Raw genomic sequence first — 18,106 nt, 5'->3', positions numbered from 1 at the left:
TCTTTTAAATTTTAAGTAAAATGAATTTTTTTTCCCCAAAACCAAAAAAGCAAAAAACAAATCAAAAATTTTTAACGATAAAACGACGGTTGTCATGGTAACCAAGAAGGTGAAAAAGTCTTGATTCTCATGAGGGTGTGTTTATGAACAGGGCTGAGATGAGCTCGGACGACGTGAGATGAAAAGTGAAGCACATTTTGTACAGTGTTGCCGGTTGTCGCCCTCGCGGTTCGTGCCAGATTCGACCTTCGTTCGTGCTGGAAAAAAAGCGCTAAATTTTAAAAATAATTTTTCTTATTTCTTCCAAGATCAGCACATGAAAGGGCAGAGGACTTAAGGAGTGATAAGTTTGTGAAATTTGATAAAGAATTTGTGTTTTTTTCCCTTATCTATGGCGGTACAGGACTTTCTAGACTAACGCCTACATTTCTACTTCTTCTACTGTCTTCAAAAATTATCTTCTTTGAGTAGCAGAGGATAATCACAACCACAGGTAATGTTGAGTAATACTATCTACATAGGTACCTAGGCTCTGAAATGGGTGCAAGATAGATTTGTTACTGTTGTAATTTTGTTAGACATTACAAGATATCAGTACTTCAGTCACCTGTAGAACTCATTGAGAAGGTATAGAGGCCTTCCTCTGATGAGATTCAAGATTATCTCTTAGCAAATACCTACATACCAAACCCTTGTGTCAGCTCTAAATCTTATCAAAATTTGTTACAGTTCTTGTTCATTTCTGTGTGAGAAACAAAAGTAAGTGAGGAACCACCAAACAACACAAACCCATGAGCCTAATGTAGCACTTGTTTCATTACATGACATTTTTGATTCACCAAGAATCACACTAAACCTAAAATAAAATGTTGTGGTTTTCTGGACTCTGATGAGATTCAAGATTATCTCTTAGCAAATACCTACATACCAAACCCTTGTGTCAGCTCTAAATCTTATCAAAATTTGTTACAGCTCTTGTTCATTTCTGTGTGAGAAACAAAAGTAGTCCAAATTCCAGAAGCGTCTTCAGCATTGTAACTTGTTTCATTGCTACGAAATAAAAACGGCGCGGTGGTGAAACACCTTCTTTTTTAACAAAAGTAAGATCAATGTATGCCAGACCATTGCAAACTCAACTCATCCGCCTGAATCTGAATAAATGTATTTCACACCTCACACTATCAAGTCAGAGAACATATTCTGCCAAATCCAATGATGATTTCAAAATCTTGCAAGTACCAGAGAAAATCAAAAAAAGGAGAGATACTCTGCCTGGGATTGAAAACAGGAAGGAGTATCTCAAGGACTTTAGTGAGTCGGGGAGTGTTTATCAGAACGAAAATGAAGCGATATCACCTGACGTGGATGCAGATGAATTCCATGCAATGAGAGCTAACTTCATGGATTTAGATAAATCCTACGAGTTGCATGAAAGGTAAGTAATAATTTTTTCTATTAAGATTCAGATTCTGACTAATGCAGGTGTGTCTGTTATGGGAAGATACTTATGGTCATTATCACAATATGAGTTTCTGAAGGGGGAGACTTGAGGTTCATTTTCCTCCTTTACTGTAGGCCAGACTCTTAATAGCAGAAAGAGTGACTCTTAATAGTTCTTAGCATAGTCATTACATGACATTTTTGATTCACCAAGAATCACACTAAACTTAAAATAAAATGTTGTGGTTTTCTGGGCTTGAAGTTGTTTTGTACTGGACGTTTTGGGTCCAAATTCCAGAAGCGTCTTCAGCATTGTAACTTGTTTCATTGCTACGAAATAAAAACGGCGCGGTGGTGAAACACCTTCTTTTCTCTAACATCCTACCATCGCGTTAATATCACATTCTGTATGGCAAGGTGTTGATTGTATCTGGATTTGATTTGTAGATCAATGTACGATGGAAAGTGGAGACGACTTAAACCGAGAACTCAGAGAGTAGAAAATCTAGAGGATAGATATCATGAGGAATCTGCTTGAATCAATTTTATCCTGATAGAACAGAGTAGTGACTAGACATCCTAGTGCTAGTGTTATTGGAACCAAGGTTGGTATACAGGTGATCTCAGTATCTTAGTATGGGTAAATGAAGAGATTAAAAAAAAAACATGGGTATCGGGATTTTACAAAATATGATGCGAAATCTCTCTATTCTTTTATGAAGAACCTCAAGATGAAAGGAAATCAGGTTCAAGGTGTTTAATTTCTTTTAAAAATTCTTCCTATTTTCTATTAATATTGGAAGGATTTTACAAAAACTCGTGTATCTTGATGAATAGATAATGGAGATGATAATGGAGATATTAATGTGCTTTTTGTGTGTGGATGATGATTATTAGGTGACTTTTGTGTACCAACTTTCGGTCCAACAACACTAGGGTCTAAAACTTTTACAACTTTAGATCTTATTCTACTAAGTTTCGTATAGCACATTTTAACTTCTCCTAAAACCAAATTCAAAATTTCCCGCATCTTGCTGCGAGTCGACTCACTCCAATGGCTGTGTACTAAAAGCCCTGTTCACACGATTCAATTTCTCAACACTACCATCGCGTTAATATCACATTCTGTATGGCAAGGTGTTGATTGTATCTGGATTTGATTTGTAGATCAATGTACGATGGAAAGTGGAGACGACTTAAACCGAGAACTCAGAAAGTAGAAAATCTAGAGGATAGATATCATGAGGAATCTGCTTGAATCAATTTTATCCTGATAGAACAGAGTAGTGACTAGACATCCTAGTGCTAGTGTTATTGGAACCAAGGTTGGTATACAGGTGATCTCAGTATCTTAGTATGGTTAAATGAAGAGATAAAAAAAAACATGGGTATCGAGATTTTACAAAATAGGATGCGAAATCTCTCTATTCTTTTATTTAAGAAGAACCTCAAGATGAAAGGAAATCAGGTTCAAGGTGTTTAATTTCTTTTAAAAATTCTTCCTATTTTCTATTAATATTGGAAGGATTTTACAAAAACTCGTGTATCTTGATGAATAGATAATGGAGATATTAACGTGCTTTTTTTCTGTGTGGATGATGATTATTAGGTGACTTTTGTGTACCAACTTTCGGTCCAACAACACTAGGGTCTAATAAACTAATTGCTTTGGAAGTTAGTGCGCCTGCCTTGTAAGCGCTAAGTCGTGCGTTTGATTCCTGCCCGTTGAGTAGCTACTTTAATCGAGTAGCGACCAGTGAAGTACATACTTACATTGGATATTAGGTAATACTGTGTTGAATAATCTCAAATAACTTTACCTTGTGTCTGACTGGTGTTGTTGATAAGAAGTTCTCTTGTTCGTAAACTCAAAGTACCGCAATAACTCCTGTGAAGGCACAATTTCAACTTCATGTCTGGAACTCTGCTCCCAATATGATTCCACTTTCCTGAAATAGAATAGAATATACCTTGTTTATCCTGTCAGAATCAGACTGAAAACTACCTTTACTGTCCCCTGAATAACTAGTCCCACAAATAAACAAGATGAAATGGCATACATATTTTATTTGCATCTAACGTCCTGCATCAATATTCTAATTAGAAACTGTCATTTGTTATTACTTCAAATCACTTAAAAGAAAAGGTCTTCTGCATTTGTAATTGCCCAGATGGTCACCCATTCGGAACACTAACCACGCTCAACGTTGCTTAACTTCAGTGATCAATTGGAAACCGATGCATTCATTAAAAATGAATTTTAAAAATTGCCGCCGGGACAGCTATCTCACGTCGTCCGAGCTCATCTCAGCCCTGTTCATAAACACACCCTGAAGCACATTTTGTACAGTGTTGCCGGTTGTCGCCCTCGCGGTTCGTGCCAGATTCGACCTTCGTTCGTGCTGGAAAAAAAAGCGCTAAATTTTAAAAATAATTTTTCTTCCAAGATCAGCACATGAAAGGGTAGAGGAGTGATAAGTTTGTGAAATTTGATAAAGAATTTGTTTTTTTCCTTATCTATAGCGGTACAGGACTTTCTAGACTAAAGTCTACATTTCTACTTCTTCTACTGTCTTCAAAAATTATCTTCTTCGAGTAGCAGAGGATAATCACAACCACAGGTAATGTTGAGTAATACTATCTACATAGGTACCTAGGCTCTAAGTGAAATAAGCAGCCAAAAATCAAATCAAGTGACCCAGCAAAGCAGTGACCTACAAGCAGAAGCACTAGACAGCCAAAATGAATTCCGAAGCACAAGGAGTAGCAATAATACCATAAAGAAAATGGAAATCAAATCACCAAACACTCCCAGTGAGTTCCCAGGCATTAGTAGTGCTACTGTGAAGAAACTCGACACCTGTCTAAGCATGGACAAAGCAAGTCTATGGGGACTTCATCATGCTAAGAGATCAAGTTCACACAGCGCATCGGATGGGAGTCAAACAGAGAGACAAGACCAGAGTGAAGATACAAACAGGAGTGAAGTGTCAAGGAAACTGGAGACTGATCATTCGAATCAAATGGCAACTGAAGTGAATCATCAAGATACAGACGATTGGAAAAAGCTGGGCGAATTCAGTCAAGACAGTCGTGAAAAAATTGAAAATAAATCTAATGAAGATACAAGCGAGTCAAATCAACCCTGTGATGTGAATCAAGACCGACCTAGCTTTGATCTAAACAGAACTATGCATACTCGTAAGCCAGCTTATGCAGCTGAGATAGAACGGCAGAGATATCAGGCGGAGATGGAGAAGAAGAGAAATGAAGCAGAGGCACGAGCTGATAGGTGAGTGGGGGATCCCTGGGCGGAAGGTACTGGGTTCGAATCCAGGGAATAGAATAGTATTTCACTTTTGTATTCTATTTTCCTTACTTTTCTCAGTGGAGACTTTTGTCCTTTTTTTGGGGTGAAGTCTATTTTTTCTCTCCTTTTTAACTTTTCCGTTCTGGATTGAGTGGATGGAGATTTATTTTGAAATGAAATTCGCCATTGCTATACATAATTTTCAAACACTTTGATTCTTTGATCATCTACGTTCAAAAACTTTAGTGAATTATTAATTTAGAATTTAGATTTTTACTACGATTTTACTTGATTAGGTTTTTTTTCCCTTCAAAATTTAGACTGTTCTCTTCCTCATAGTATTCTTATTTCAGTAATGTTTTATTCTAAGTAGGAGTCAAACAGAGAGACAAGACCAGAGTGAAGATACAAACAGGAGTGAAGTGTCAAGGAAACTGGAGACAGATCATTCCAATCAAATGGCAACTGAAGTGAATCATCAAGATACAGACGATTGGAAAAAGCTGGGCGAATTCAATCAAGACAGACGTGAAGAAATTCAAAGTAAATCGAATCAAGATGCAAGCGAGTCAAATCAACCCAGTGATGTGAATGAAGACCGACCTAACACACAGCGCATCGGATGGGAGTCAAACAGAGAGACAAGACCAGAGTGAAGATACAAACAGGAGTGAAGTGTCAAGGAAACTGGAGACTGATCATTCGAATCAAATGGCAACTGAAGTGAATCATCAAGATACAGACGATTGGAAAAAGCTGGGCGAATTCAGTCAAGACAGTCGTGAAAAAATTGAAAATAAATCTAATGAAGATACAAGCGAGTCAAATCAACCCTGTGATGTGAATCAAGACCGACCTAGCTTTGATCTAAACAGAACTATGCATACTCGTAAGCCAGCTTATGCAGCTGAGATAGAACGGCAGAGATATCAGGCGGAGATGGAGAAGAAGAGAAATGAAGCAGAGGCACGAGCTGATAGGTGAGTGGGGGATCCCTGGGCGGAAGGTACTGGGTTCGAATCCAGGGAATAGTATTTCACTTGTGTTGTGTATTCTATTTTCCTTACTCTTCTCAGTGGAGACTTTTATCCTTTTTTTGGGGTGAAGTCTATTTTTTCTCTCCTTTTTAACTTTTCCGTTCTGGATGGAGATTTATTTTGAAATGAAATTCGCCATTGCTATACATAATTTTCAAACACTTTGATTCTTTGATCATCTACATTCAAAAACTTTAATGAATTATTAATTATGAATTTAGATTTTTACTACGATTTTACTTGATTAAGTTTTTTTCCTTCAAAATTTAGACTGTTCTCTTCCTCATAGTATTCTTATTTCAGGAATGTTTTATTCTAAGTATTTTTTTTTCTAATTCCCTTATAGGGAGTTGGGTTCGAATCCAGGGAATAGAATAGTATTTCACTTTTGTATTCTATTTTCCTTACTTTTCTCAGTGGAGACTTTTGTCCTTTTTTTGGGGTGAAGTCTATTTTTTCTCTCCTTTTTAACTTTTCCGTTCTGGATTGAGTGGATGGAGATTTATTTTGAAATGAAATTCGCCATTGCTATATATAATTTTCAAACACTTTGATTCTTTGATCATCTACATTCAAAAACTTTAGTGAATTATTAATTTAGAATTTAGATTTTTCTACGATTTTACTTGATTAAGTTTTTTTTTTTCGATGGTAAATGGCGACGACTCAAACCAAACCAAGGCTCAGTGAGTGACCAATATTCTGAAACACAGAGTGACAACTTTGAACGAAATGATCGACTCGGTCTTAGAAATGATCGATCCAGTCTTAGAAATGATCGACCCAGTCTTAGAAACGATAGAGCTCAACTTGGTCATCATCGACCTAGCTTGGATAGTGAAGAGTTTGATCCTGAATGGGATGAGAGAGAAGATGGAAGATATCATTATAGGGAAGAAGATAGTACAGGAGTAAATACAACACAAGCTGAGAATAGTATCCATGTAAGTCAAGTCCACAAGTAAGTACGCACATCCACTAACTGGTGACAAGGGGAAATAAATTAAAATGAAAAAGAAGTACCTTGTTTCAAGAAGATGTTATAGAATGTTCAACAGTTAAGGTCCAAAACTCGATCACATGCCCAATTCATTACTGTACCAAACAACATATCAGTATTCATTGGGTTGAAAGTTGAAATATATTTTTTAAATATTTTCAGATGTGACTAAGTGTGCGTCCATTAAGGGGACCATAGACCATGGACCATCTACCCTAGGTCTTCATTTTATGCGAGGGTCTCAAAGCTCCATTGAAGACGCTTCTATTTTTTTTTAGTCTTAGCCGACAGTATAAATAAGGTATATTAAATAAATAAATAAAATAAATAAATTTATTAGCATGGTTTGTTTATTTTCTCTTGGGTCAATACTAGGCTATGGTCGATGGTCGGTTCTCTGTTGTGGACGCCTATTTAGACTTTTTTTTTTATTTATTCCAGACGTCTAGTAACACAGAGAGTAGTGAAGGAGTGGCGAGACCATTCGATAAGAACAGGACTATGTATCCTACTAAACCACCTCACTGGCAAGAAGTAACACGGAAGAAGATGATATCGGATAAAGAAAAGCAGTACAATATGGATGAAATGAATGTAGCATTCACTGACAGGTAATGTGCTTGCTTCTATTTATTTGATTTTTAATTTAGATTATTTAGTTTAGATTTGATTTCTAATGTCTATCAAATTATCGCCTTAAATTTTATGACTGTACTTGGACTCGAACCACCAAACAACACAAACCCCGTGAGTCTAATGTAGCACTTGTTTCATTACATGACATTTTTGATTTGCCAAGAATCACACTTTACTTTAAATGTTGTAGTTTTCTGGACGGATAAAGAAAAGCAGTACAATATGGATGAAATGAATGTAGCATTCACTGACAGGTAATGTGCTTGCTTCTATTTATTTGATTTTTAGTTTGGATTTGATTTCTAATGTCTATCAAATTATCGCCTTAAATTTTATGACTGTACTTGGACTCGAACCACCAAACAACACAAACCCATGAGCCTAATGTAGCACTTGTTTCATTACATGACATTTTTGATTCACCAAGAATCACACTAAACTTAAAATAAAATGTTGTGGTTTTCTGGGTCAAAAACATCGATGTTGACATCGATGTTTTTGTTCCGATGTATCGATGTTTTCAAAACATCGATGTCGATGTCCCAACCCTACATTGTCGTGTCCTAGAAGGCCTTTATTTACCAAGTTATATTTCTAAAGAAGGGTCGCCTCAAACCTCGCACCCACAGGAGGGAAGTGACACAAGATGAAAACAGATCAGGAGTAGCAGATATGCATATGAGACGACTCAATACTATGAGGAACTGTGATGAAGAGGAAGATATTCATACAAACAATATCAACAGTACAAGTGACGAATTGTATAATGAAAATAGAAACAACAGTGAAAGATATAACGATAAGAGCGGCGTTTATAACGGAAATGGCTGAAGAGGAAGATATTCATACAAACAATATCAACAGTACAAGTGACGAATTGTATAATGAAAATAGAAACAACAGTGAAAGATATAACAATAAGAGCGACGTTTATAACGGAAATGGTGGAAGTTCTGGAAGATATAACGAAAATGCCATTGTTTCTAACGCAAGTAGTAACAGAGGTGAAGGATATGACGAGAATGATAGAACTTTCAATAACCAGAGTTATGACGGAAATGACTCCACACACAATACAAATGTTGAAGTGTACAGAAACAACCAGGATATGATGAGTTACAATGAAGCCAACTCTAACATTCAAGCTTATAGTGAACGAAATAACACGGACAGTGCCTTGCTAGTGGAAGATATAACGAAAATACCATTGTTTATAACGCAAGTAGTAACAGAGGTGAAGGATATGACGAGAATGATAGAACTTTTAATAACCAGAGTTATGACGGAAATGACTCCACACACAATACAAATGTTGAAGTGTACAGAAACAACCAGGATATGACGAGTTACAATGAAGCCAACTCTAACATTCAAGCTTATAGTGAACGAAATAACACGGACAGTGCCTTGCTAAATACACAGCAGTGGGAGACAGGAAACCAATCTGACGATAAGGCAGAGCGACCCAAATTCGACTACTATCTAGAAGAAGGCTACAAAACAGTACCGCAAGCCAAACACTACACGCTGGACAAACTAAGAAAAATTCTGGAGAAGAAATCTTCAAACCAATCTCTGGATAGGGAGGAAGAAGTGTTGCTTACTAGTTACAATACGAAGAAGGGTTAAAGATTTCAGTTTCAGTGCATTTTTAGTCCTCTTAGAGGGGTTTGAACATACCTGGAGTGAATTGTCCTTCTCTCTCGTACCAGTATCTGTCAGACACTCTGGTTCTGTAGAATTGTTCCATCAGGAGACACAGGAAGGTAGAGTCTAAGAGTCTCAGATGCGACAGTCTAAGAGTCTCAGATGCGACAGTCTAAGAGTCTCAGATGCGACAGTCTAAGAGTCTCAGATGTGACAGTCTAAGAGACTGAGTCTGAAGCCTTTTCCGCCCTACACGTTCAGATTGTCTCATAGACCGCGGTCTGTGAGACAATCTGAGCGTGAGTGGCTGGCATAATATTAACTAAGGAAGGTAGGTCCAGCCAGTGTACCGGGTACGTGGGCCTCTAGAGAACCTCCTACTGTCAGATCAATATCATCAGGGTGCTCGTACAGGGCGGATAGCTTTTCTAATCTCTGTAATGGAGAAGCAATGAGAGCGTAAGTAACACGTAAACACAGGCAAATCTACCTTCTAGTAGTAACTAGAAACCAGGTATAAAAATTTGGACCGATTGCAATACCACATACCTACTTACATTGGATATTAGGTAATACTGTGTTGAATAATCTCAAATAACTTTACCTTGTGTCTGACTGGTGTTGTTGATAATTGTAATTCAGATAACTGGTGGTTTCTGTTGTTGTGATTTTCTCTGTTCCTGAAAAGGAGAAAACGAAAAATAGATTAATCATCAGGTAAGTATGCAGTCTACTTTGAAGCTTTTTGAGATAGGAGAATAAATAGAACTTCAAATAAGGATTTGAAAGTACATACCTACTTACATTGGATATTAGGTAATACTGTGTTGAATAATCTCAAATAATTTTACCTTGTGTCTGACTGGTGTTGTTGATAAGAAGTTCTCTTGTTCATAAACTCAAAGTACCGCAATAACTCCTGTGAAGGCACATAATTTCTCATCTCATGTCTTGTAATAGTCTGACTTTTTCTCTGTTCAGGAACATTGTTGTTTTCATCCATCTGAATGGAAATCAGATGGATTTCTCGCAAAATATTTGGGATTAAGTAGTTGAAAACACGTTGGTAAAACTCAGAAGAAGGACATTAAAGTAAAGGGACTTTTCAATCCTATGCGAGCAGTATAAATAAGCACTATTATTAAAGTATTTTTATAATTACCTATTTTAATTAAAACACAAAAATCTTCTTTGATGATGATGATGTCAGCTTTTCGTGCTGTTATTTTACTGGTAATATGCACGCAAGTCGCAACGCAAACTCAAAATGGTTTGTTATATGAGGAAAAATAAAAATCTTCTTTCAGATGGATTTCTCGCAAAATATTTGGGATTAAGTAGTTGAAAACACGTTGGTAAAACTCAGAAGAAGGACATTAAAGTATTTTTATAGTTACCTATTTTAATTAAAACACAAAAATCTTCTTTGATGATGTCAGCTTTTCGGGCTATTATTTTACTGGTAATATAAGCACGCAAACTCAAAATGGTTTGTTAATTTGTTATATGAGGAAAAATCTTCTTTAATTTTATCTTTTTTCACCATCGTTCAAATGGTTCTGTGTTATTTATATCTTGCGTCTGCTTGAACACAAGTTTATGTTTTACCGCTTTTGGTTTATCGCTAAGTTGTTTCGAAGGATAAGTGGCATTTGTCTTCCTACTACCGGGATTTGTATTGTTACTAGAAGCTCTCTTAGTGAGTGAGGCTGAGACATGACTTGATCTTGATCCATGATTGATTCTCTTTGATTCTGAAGGTTCAAATTTTGGTTATCCTCTAGCATTTCACTTGATTGATTGTCTACAAGTTTTTCACAGTACAAGTTTTGATTGTGATCTAGGATTTCTCTGTTAATATTTTGAGCATCGTTCTCTAGGATTTTATTGTTCAATAGAATTTGTCCTTTCAAGTTTGAGTCTTCGAAACTGTTTTCCCCCTCTCTATCATTCCTTGATTGAGTGTCTTGAGGTGAAGACCGAGTAGGACAAGATTCAGCATATTTCTGTGTATCCATCACTTCATTGTTAGTCATTTGAGTATCCAATTTCTGACTACTTATCTTTCCATCATGCCTAATAAGCTCCAGAATATCTTTCCTTATAGGAGGAATGAATTTGGTCTTAAATTTACCGTTCGGTTTCTTAATACCAAGTTTCCCACTCTGAGAATCACTATTTGTGTTAAGGGAAGGAACACAGAGTTTAGATTTTTTCGGGTTGGAAAACCGTACAGTAAGTTTTTTGATTGATTCCGGTTTTATATCTAAGCTTGTTAGCTGAGATTCAGGTTGAGTTTGTGTTTGGACGAATAGAATTTCATCTTCGTTTTCAAATTTCAATACCCTGTGATGTGGACTACTGGTGACTTCATTGGTTTCATTTCCAAGTGGTTTACTTGAATCTAATACAGTTTGTTGGGGCTCAGTTGGTTCTGTGTTATTTATATCTTGCGTCTGCTTGAACACAAGTTTATGTTTTACCGCTTTTGGTTTATCACTAAGTTGTTTCGAAGGATTAGTGGCATTTGTCTTCCTACTACCAGTTATTTATATCTTGCGTCTGCTTGAACACAAGTTTATGTTTTACCGCTTTTGGTTTATCGCTAAGTTGTTTCGAAGGATTAGTGGCATTTGTTTTCCTACAACCGGTTATTTATATCTTGCGTCTGCTTGAACACAAGTTTATGTTTTACCGCTTTTGGTTTATCGCTAAGTTGTTTCGAAGGATTAGTGGCACTTGTCTTCCTACTACCGGGATTTGTATTGTTACTAGAAGCTCTCTTCTTTACATTGGTGGGCGCTGTTGTTCTTTCACTAGCTTGTTTGTTACTCGCAGTAGATTTCCTGTTTTTTACCTCACACTTTTGAGTTGCAGGAAATGTGATGGATTTTTTCGCGGCTGGTGTCCTGTTTTTAGCGTTTCTCTTGTTGTTTAGAAACTGTTGGAAGTTCAATATTTTCCCTACAGTTTCTTCTTTTCTTCCATTGCTAGACGGTGGTACTTTTTCTGCACATCGTTCCTTCAGTTCGTTCGGTAAGCTTATACCATCGTCATCTTTTGGAAAAGCAAGAGTTCCATTGTCAATTTTACTCGCGAAACTTTCCTCGGTTGGTTTTGTTTTTAGATTCGTATCTATGGTGTCTATATTATTTTTCATGTAGAGTTCTGCATTTGTACGGTCCATTGGTTCCATATGCATGTTGATACTGTTTCCATTATCTATTCGACTATTACCACAGGTAGGAAGAGTAGAAGGTTCTGTTGCTAGAGTAAAAGGTTCTGCGATTTTCTCATTAGTAAGGTCAGGTGGGTTAAAAAGTTCTTCAGTTTCACAGCTGGTTGTTGTGGGCAAAGTCGTAGGTTGTGCAGCCTCATTAGCGATTGCAGATATTTTTGGTGCTGCTGTTACAGAGGATGTTGTTGTCGGCATTATTGGTGCTGTCAATGATTTTATAGGCGTTATAAGTCCGGCGGTTTTAGTGGATGCATTTGCCAAGTTCCCAGTTTTGGAAGGTTCTTCAAAATTGATGAAATCAGGAAACAAAGGGTACTTCACCTTTTTAATTTCAATTTTAGACTGTGAACACGGTCTGTCTTTGGAAAGATTGCTCTTCTTTTCAACATTTTGAGGTGCTTTGAAGTTAGACTTGGAATAGCTCTTGTTGTTATATCTGTCTCGACTAGTGGATTCTCTGTTGGTAGCATTTGGATATTGGTATGTTTGACCAAACTCATTTTTACTGACAATACTGAAATTCGCCTCAATTGGGCGCTGTGGTTCTTTCACTAGCTTGTTTGTTACTCGCAGTAGATTTCCTGTTTTTTACCTCACACTTTTGAGTTGCAGGAAATGTGATGGATTTTTTCGCGGCTGGTGTCCTGTTTTTAGCGTTTCTCTTGTTGTTTAGAAACTGTTGGAAGTTCAATATTTTCCCTACAGTTTCTTCTTTTCTTCCATTGCTAGACGGTGGTACTTTTTCTGCACATCGTTCCTTCAGTTCGTTCGGTAAGTCAATTTTACTCGCGAAACTTTCCTCGGTTGGTTTTGTTTTTAGATTCGTATCTATGGTGTCTATATTATTTTTCATGTAGAGTTCTGCATTTGTACGGTCCATTGGTTCCATATGCATGTTGATACTGTTTCCATTATCTATTCGACTATTACCACAGGTCAATATTTTCCCTACAGTTTCTTCTTTTCTTCCATTGCTAGACGGTGGTACTTTTTCTGCACATCGTTCCTTCAGTTCGTTCGGTAAGCTTATACCATCGTCATCTTTTGGAAAAGCAAGAGTTCCATTGTCAATTTTACTCGCGAAACTTTCCTCGGTTGGTTTTGTTTTTAGATTCGTATCTATGATGTCTATATTATTTTTCATGTAGAGTTCTGCATTTGTACGGTCCATTGGTTCCATATCCATGTTGATACTGTTTCCAATATCTATTCGACTATTACCACAGGCAAGGTTGAGTGCGAAGGGCATCCACTCGTAAAATTTGTAGCCAAAACCAAATGTCAGCCCTAAGCAATCACGCTAGTTAGGACTGATTAAGAGGCTGACGAAAACCACCGGCCCCGTCTGTACACAGGAAAAGGCAAAGAAAAAGAAGATTGGATGTTTCCTTGATGAGAACAAAAAACTAGTATAAGGTTGAGTGCGAAGGGCATCCACTCGTAAAATTTGTAGCCAAAACCAAATGTCAGCCCTAAGCAATCACGCTAGTTAGGACTGATTGAGAGGCTGACGAAAACCACCGGCCCCGTCTGTACACAGGAAAAGGCAAAGAAAAAGAAGATTGGATGTTTGGTTCCTTGATGAACAAAAAACTAGTATAGCTCGCTATACTGTAGTAATAGAAAGTAATATTTCTTAAAAATAATAATCAAGGTTCAGAGTCACTAACCTTAATGTCAACTGGCTCACTATCAAGGAGATTCAATAAAGAACTTTAGATTTTGCTCTTTTGAAACAGGCCTCATCTTATCACCTAGCACCACATAGGGAGCCTAAATGGTCATCCATCCAGATCCTAACCACGCTCAACTCAAGTTAACTTACTTGAACGCAATCTCATCAGCATTGTCCTGCATATCATTACAATGTCTCTGTGCTCTCCTCTGTGCTTCATGTTCTACAACAGTAGCTCGGTTATAGTCAGCTACTTCTCTTTGCTTCCTCAACTTCTCGTCTTGCTGTCTGGTAGGATCGCTACCCCAGATCCACTGAAAGAGGAAACAAAAACATATGATATAATAGGGGGTTTGATTTGGGACATGTGTGAGTAGCAGCCATAAAGGCCTGGACATTTACCTACCTCGGTGGTGTAGTGGTCAAGGCGCTCGCCTGGTAAACAGGAGGGCATGGGTTCAATCCCAGCCGAGGTATGGAATTTTATTCTCAATTTAATTTGAGAATTTGACCACAGTAATAGTAGTAGCCTACTGCTGGAGTAAAGAGACTTTTCAGTCCTATGCAAGCAGTATAAATAAGTACTATTATTATTTATTTTCTTGTTATAATAACATGCTACCTCTGATTTTTTTTTCTTTTTTTTTCCAACTTGAAAATAATGATAGTAATGAATGCCACCATGCTTGATTACTATTTATACACAGACAGTCCAAGCATTCTCAGAAGTTACATGAGATTATAGCCCCGGGGTTTTAACTGCTAAGGTATCAGCAGTCTTTCATGCCCCCCATTGTAATGCTCCTCACACACGTTCAAGCATGCTTGACAGGCGGCTTGTCAAGCATCACTGGCAGCTTGATAAAAATTCAATCATTCAACGTGATTACCTGTTATTGAGCACCAGAGACGTTCAACCTGCGATGTTTCTAAACAGAATTTTTGTAAAAAAAAAAAAAGTTCATCCATGTTTCAAGCAATGCCGATTGCCCATAGTCTGCCCATAGACTGCTTATATATATCTTAGATATATATATATATAAGCAGTCTAAGATATATATAAGCAGTTATATAAATCTAAGAGAAGAAGTTGGAAGTTAGCCACGCCCAAAACCGAGGCGCATGGAAGAGGTTGATTCAAAACGTCGACCCCACTTGAGTGGGAAAAGACGCAGTAAAAGAAGAAGATAAATCTAAGTAAGATATAATATCTTACCGTCTCATGAAAGTCGCCACTGACTTGTTTAGCTCGTTGCTTGGCTCGCACTTTATCCGCTACCTGTCCATCTAGCTCTGAACACAGCTGTGTCTGGCGTAGTCTCTTATCTATCTCATCTACATCATGTTGTTTATCATTATTATCCTGACTAGCGAGTTGAGACATTACTGTGATGTTCTCCATTAGATCAGCACGGGTCTGCTTTCTTTGCTGCAAAACACAATCAGATGAAACCATTCATTAAAAACTTATTGCCCACCTTGGTAACTTGGAGGGTAGCGTACCTACCTTAGAAGTGCTAGATTGGTTTGGTTCCCGTAACAGCTAACTTATTCCTATCCTGTCCTTTCCCTATTCGATTTGGAGACCACAAGACTTTCATTGTTACAGTTCCCTCTATCAAACCTTTAGGAATAATAATAAAACGAGACATTACTGTGATGTTCTCCATTAGATCAGCACGGGTCTGCTTCCTTTGCTGCAAAATACAATCAGATGAAACCATTCATTAAAACTTATTGCCCACCTTGGTAAGTTGGAGGGTAGCTCACCTGTCTTAGAAGCGCTAGATTGGTTCGGTTCCCGTAACAGCTAACTTATTCCTATCCTCTCCTTTCCCTCTTTGATTTGGAGACCACAAGACTTTCATTGTTACAGTTCCCTTTATCAAACCTTTAGGAATAATAATAAAACATGAAGATCTAGTAACACAGGAGGGAGAGGGTTTAATCTCAACAAGCATGAAATTGCATCCTCATTTATTTGAGAATTTGAAAACATAATAATAGAGGACGCCTTTGACCTCGCTAACTGATTGTGGCGCACTCGCGGGCATGTGTGTTAACGGTTCCAAATGAATTTTTCAGTGTTGCCAGATCTATCATCTCGGCACGAACCATAAGGGAGACCTTACACGATGAACAAAATCCTAACTGCGTATTTATCGATGGGTAAGTACCTACCTATATTTGTATTATACGGTACACGCAACTACGGTCACTCCCATTTTTGCAAGAAATTCCTAGGTGGGTGAAAATCTGAAAATATTTTGCTAGCCTGCCTGCTACACACAGACAACGACGATTATTTTCAGATGTTTTTTTTTTTTTTTAATTTGCCCATGTGGGTAGGTGTTACTCGTAGGTAGGTACAAACACCAAAGTCACTACTTATACTATTCTTCAAAGCACAACCTATTATCTATTTTATTAATCTATTTAATTTAGGGTAACACAGGAGGGAGAGGGTTTAATCTCAACAAGCATGAAATTGCATCCTCATTTATTTGAGAATTTGAAAACATAATAATAGAGGATGCCTTTGACCTCGCCAACTGATTGTGGCGTCAACGCCAACCTTTTACTAAAAAGTCCATTATTGCTCCAATGCTTAAAGCTAGAGGGTTAGTCATATTATAAAGGTAATGTTTGACTTACATTGATCTCCTGCAGTGACTTAATTTAGGTACCTACACACCTAACTCAGAAACTTTGTACCTCGTACGGGACAGTCGACCCATTTCTGGAACGACTTAAGATTTGATGTTGACGGGATTTGAACCCAGCATTGAAAACCAGGAAGAATGAAAATTAAAAGAAAATGTACAATATTGTTATGCAATTTAGCTGTGTATAAAAAGTGCATACGATGTATTATTTTATAGGTATAACAATACTATTATTAACAACCATTTTTTTTTTTTTTACTAAATTTACTTAAATTCTAGCCTAGATCCTGAACGTGGTGGTCTATGCAATAGCTCCTGCACAAAGCAAAAAAATACGCTTCCAAAAAGATTAAAATAACAAATAGCACAAAATCCATTACAAGAAATAGCACAAATAAAAACACAGATCACAAATATAAACGGAATTATTTTACTTTGATATTTGAGATCATCAAACATTTCAATTTGAGATCAGCCATTCTAACTGACGATGATGAATCCTTGTTATGAAGCTAGGAGGCTGACAGCACAATCAGTAAAACACCTCTGAAGTGCTGATCAAATAAAATGCCAAACCCTAGGGCTAAAGACCACAATACATAGGAGTTTTCACGTAATACCTACTATGTATTCTTTTCAAAAAAAAAAAAAGTTTTCCTCAAAACAAAACTAGGTATATTCCAGGAAGCATAGGTATTTCAGTCCATGTTCGATTTTTTTCTACTCTCTTTCTCGTAGAGTAAAATGTTCCTTAAAAACCACCTTGTTATTTTATTACAACACCTGAAAAGAACATTGTCCCTCGCGTGATTGATTAGTTTTGCCGTGTAGAGTACGAATTAATGGGAAAATACATTTCCAACATGAAATACTGTCATAGAATAACGTTTTAATTGTTATGAAGCTAGGAGGCTGACAGCACAATCAGTAAAACACCTCTGAAGTGCTGAACAAATAAAATGCCAAACCCTAGGGCTAAAGACCACAATACATAGGAGTTCTCACGTCATACTATGTATTATTTACAAAAAAAAAAAAAAGTTTTTCCTCAAAACAAAACTAGGTATATTCCAGGAAGCATAGGTATTTCAGTCTACGCGATGAAACAACTGCTACATTGGACGCTTGTGGTCTGTGTCGTAGCATGCCCATCCCGTAGTATGCCTCTCATCAGATGGGCGAGTATGATATTATGAATTGTATTATGTGATCTCATAAATGGTTTATAACGTGTTGGTGTAGGTTATCTCTTACCTCATTTTGTTGTACATCCAGAACGCGAACTTTTCGCCAAAACTGAGTCCGGACTTTGCAGTGTTCATTGTGAAGTCTTTGAATCCTGGAAAAAAAATCAGGTGAAAAAGACTGTGAAAATCTGGAAAAAAGGGTACTAAAGCTTGGAGAGATCCGGGTACTAAAAACAAAAGTTACGAGTAAGTTGGAGAAATTTGGCCCCA

The 18,106-nt window shown here is 37.2% G+C and overlaps 5 protein-coding genes and 1 long non-coding RNA gene across 6 annotated transcripts; 4 read left to right on the top strand and 2 right to left on the bottom strand.

Annotated features, from left to right (window-relative positions):
* Positions 1–309: 309 nt before the first annotated feature.
* On the top strand, positions 310–1,002 carry LOC113465630. Its single transcript, XR_003390274.1, has 2 exons — positions 310–493; positions 973–1,002. It is a non-coding gene; the product is annotated as an uncharacterized LOC113465630 (long non-coding RNA).
* A 3,224-nt stretch (positions 1,003–4,226) lies between these two features.
* LOC103504845 (uncharacterized protein DDB_G0290685) lies at positions 4,227–5,406 on the top strand. Its single transcript, XM_008469145.1, has 2 exons — positions 4,227–4,732; positions 5,124–5,406. The coding sequence occupies exons 1-2, from the start codon at positions 4,227–4,229 to the stop codon at positions 5,404–5,406; spliced, it is 789 nt and encodes a 262-aa protein (XP_008467367.1).
* Positions 5,407–5,461: 55 nt separating this feature from the next.
* On the top strand, positions 5,462–7,520 carry LOC103504844. Its single transcript, XM_008469144.3, has 4 exons — positions 5,462–5,730; positions 6,091–6,094; positions 6,423–6,731; positions 7,229–7,520. The coding sequence occupies exons 1-4, from the start codon at positions 5,462–5,464 to the stop codon at positions 7,400–7,402; spliced, it is 756 nt and encodes a 251-aa protein (XP_008467366.1). The 3' UTR covers positions 7,403–7,520.
* Positions 7,521–8,033: 513 nt separating this feature from the next.
* LOC103504843 (myb-like protein D) lies at positions 8,034–9,052 on the top strand. Its single transcript, XM_008469143.3, has 2 exons — positions 8,034–8,383; positions 8,614–9,052. Exons 1-2 carry the CDS (start codon positions 8,133–8,135, stop codon positions 9,050–9,052), a joined length of 690 nt encoding a protein of 229 aa, XP_008467365.1. The 5' UTR covers positions 8,034–8,132.
* A 656-nt stretch (positions 9,053–9,708) lies between these two features.
* LOC108254633 lies at positions 9,709–12,503 on the bottom strand. Its single transcript, XM_026820279.1, has 3 exons — positions 11,766–12,503; positions 10,738–11,526; positions 9,709–9,750 (listed from the first exon to the last, which is right to left on the bottom strand). Exons 1-3 carry the CDS (start codon positions 12,501–12,503, stop codon positions 9,709–9,711), a joined length of 1,569 nt encoding a protein of 522 aa, XP_026676080.1.
* A 1,607-nt stretch (positions 12,504–14,110) lies between these two features.
* LOC103504842 lies at positions 14,111–16,652 on the bottom strand. The gene is made up of 3 exons (XM_008469141.2): positions 16,639–16,652; positions 15,200–15,412; positions 14,111–14,297 (listed from the first exon to the last, which is right to left on the bottom strand). Exons 2-3 carry the CDS (start codon positions 15,383–15,385, stop codon positions 14,130–14,132), a joined length of 354 nt encoding a protein of 117 aa, XP_008467363.1. The 5' UTR covers positions 15,386–15,412; positions 16,639–16,652; the 3' UTR covers positions 14,111–14,129.
* Between the last annotated feature and the right edge of the window lie 1,454 nt (positions 16,653–18,106).

This window comes from Diaphorina citri, unplaced genomic scaffold (genome assembly GCF_000475195.1).
Source record: "Diaphorina citri unplaced genomic scaffold, Diaci psyllid genome assembly version 1.1 scaffold135, whole genome shotgun sequence".
NCBI lineage: Eukaryota > Metazoa > Arthropoda > Insecta > Hemiptera > Psyllidae > Diaphorina > Diaphorina citri.
The sequence above is the reverse complement of the archived record's forward strand: the minus strand, read 5'-3'. Positions and strand labels throughout refer to the sequence as shown.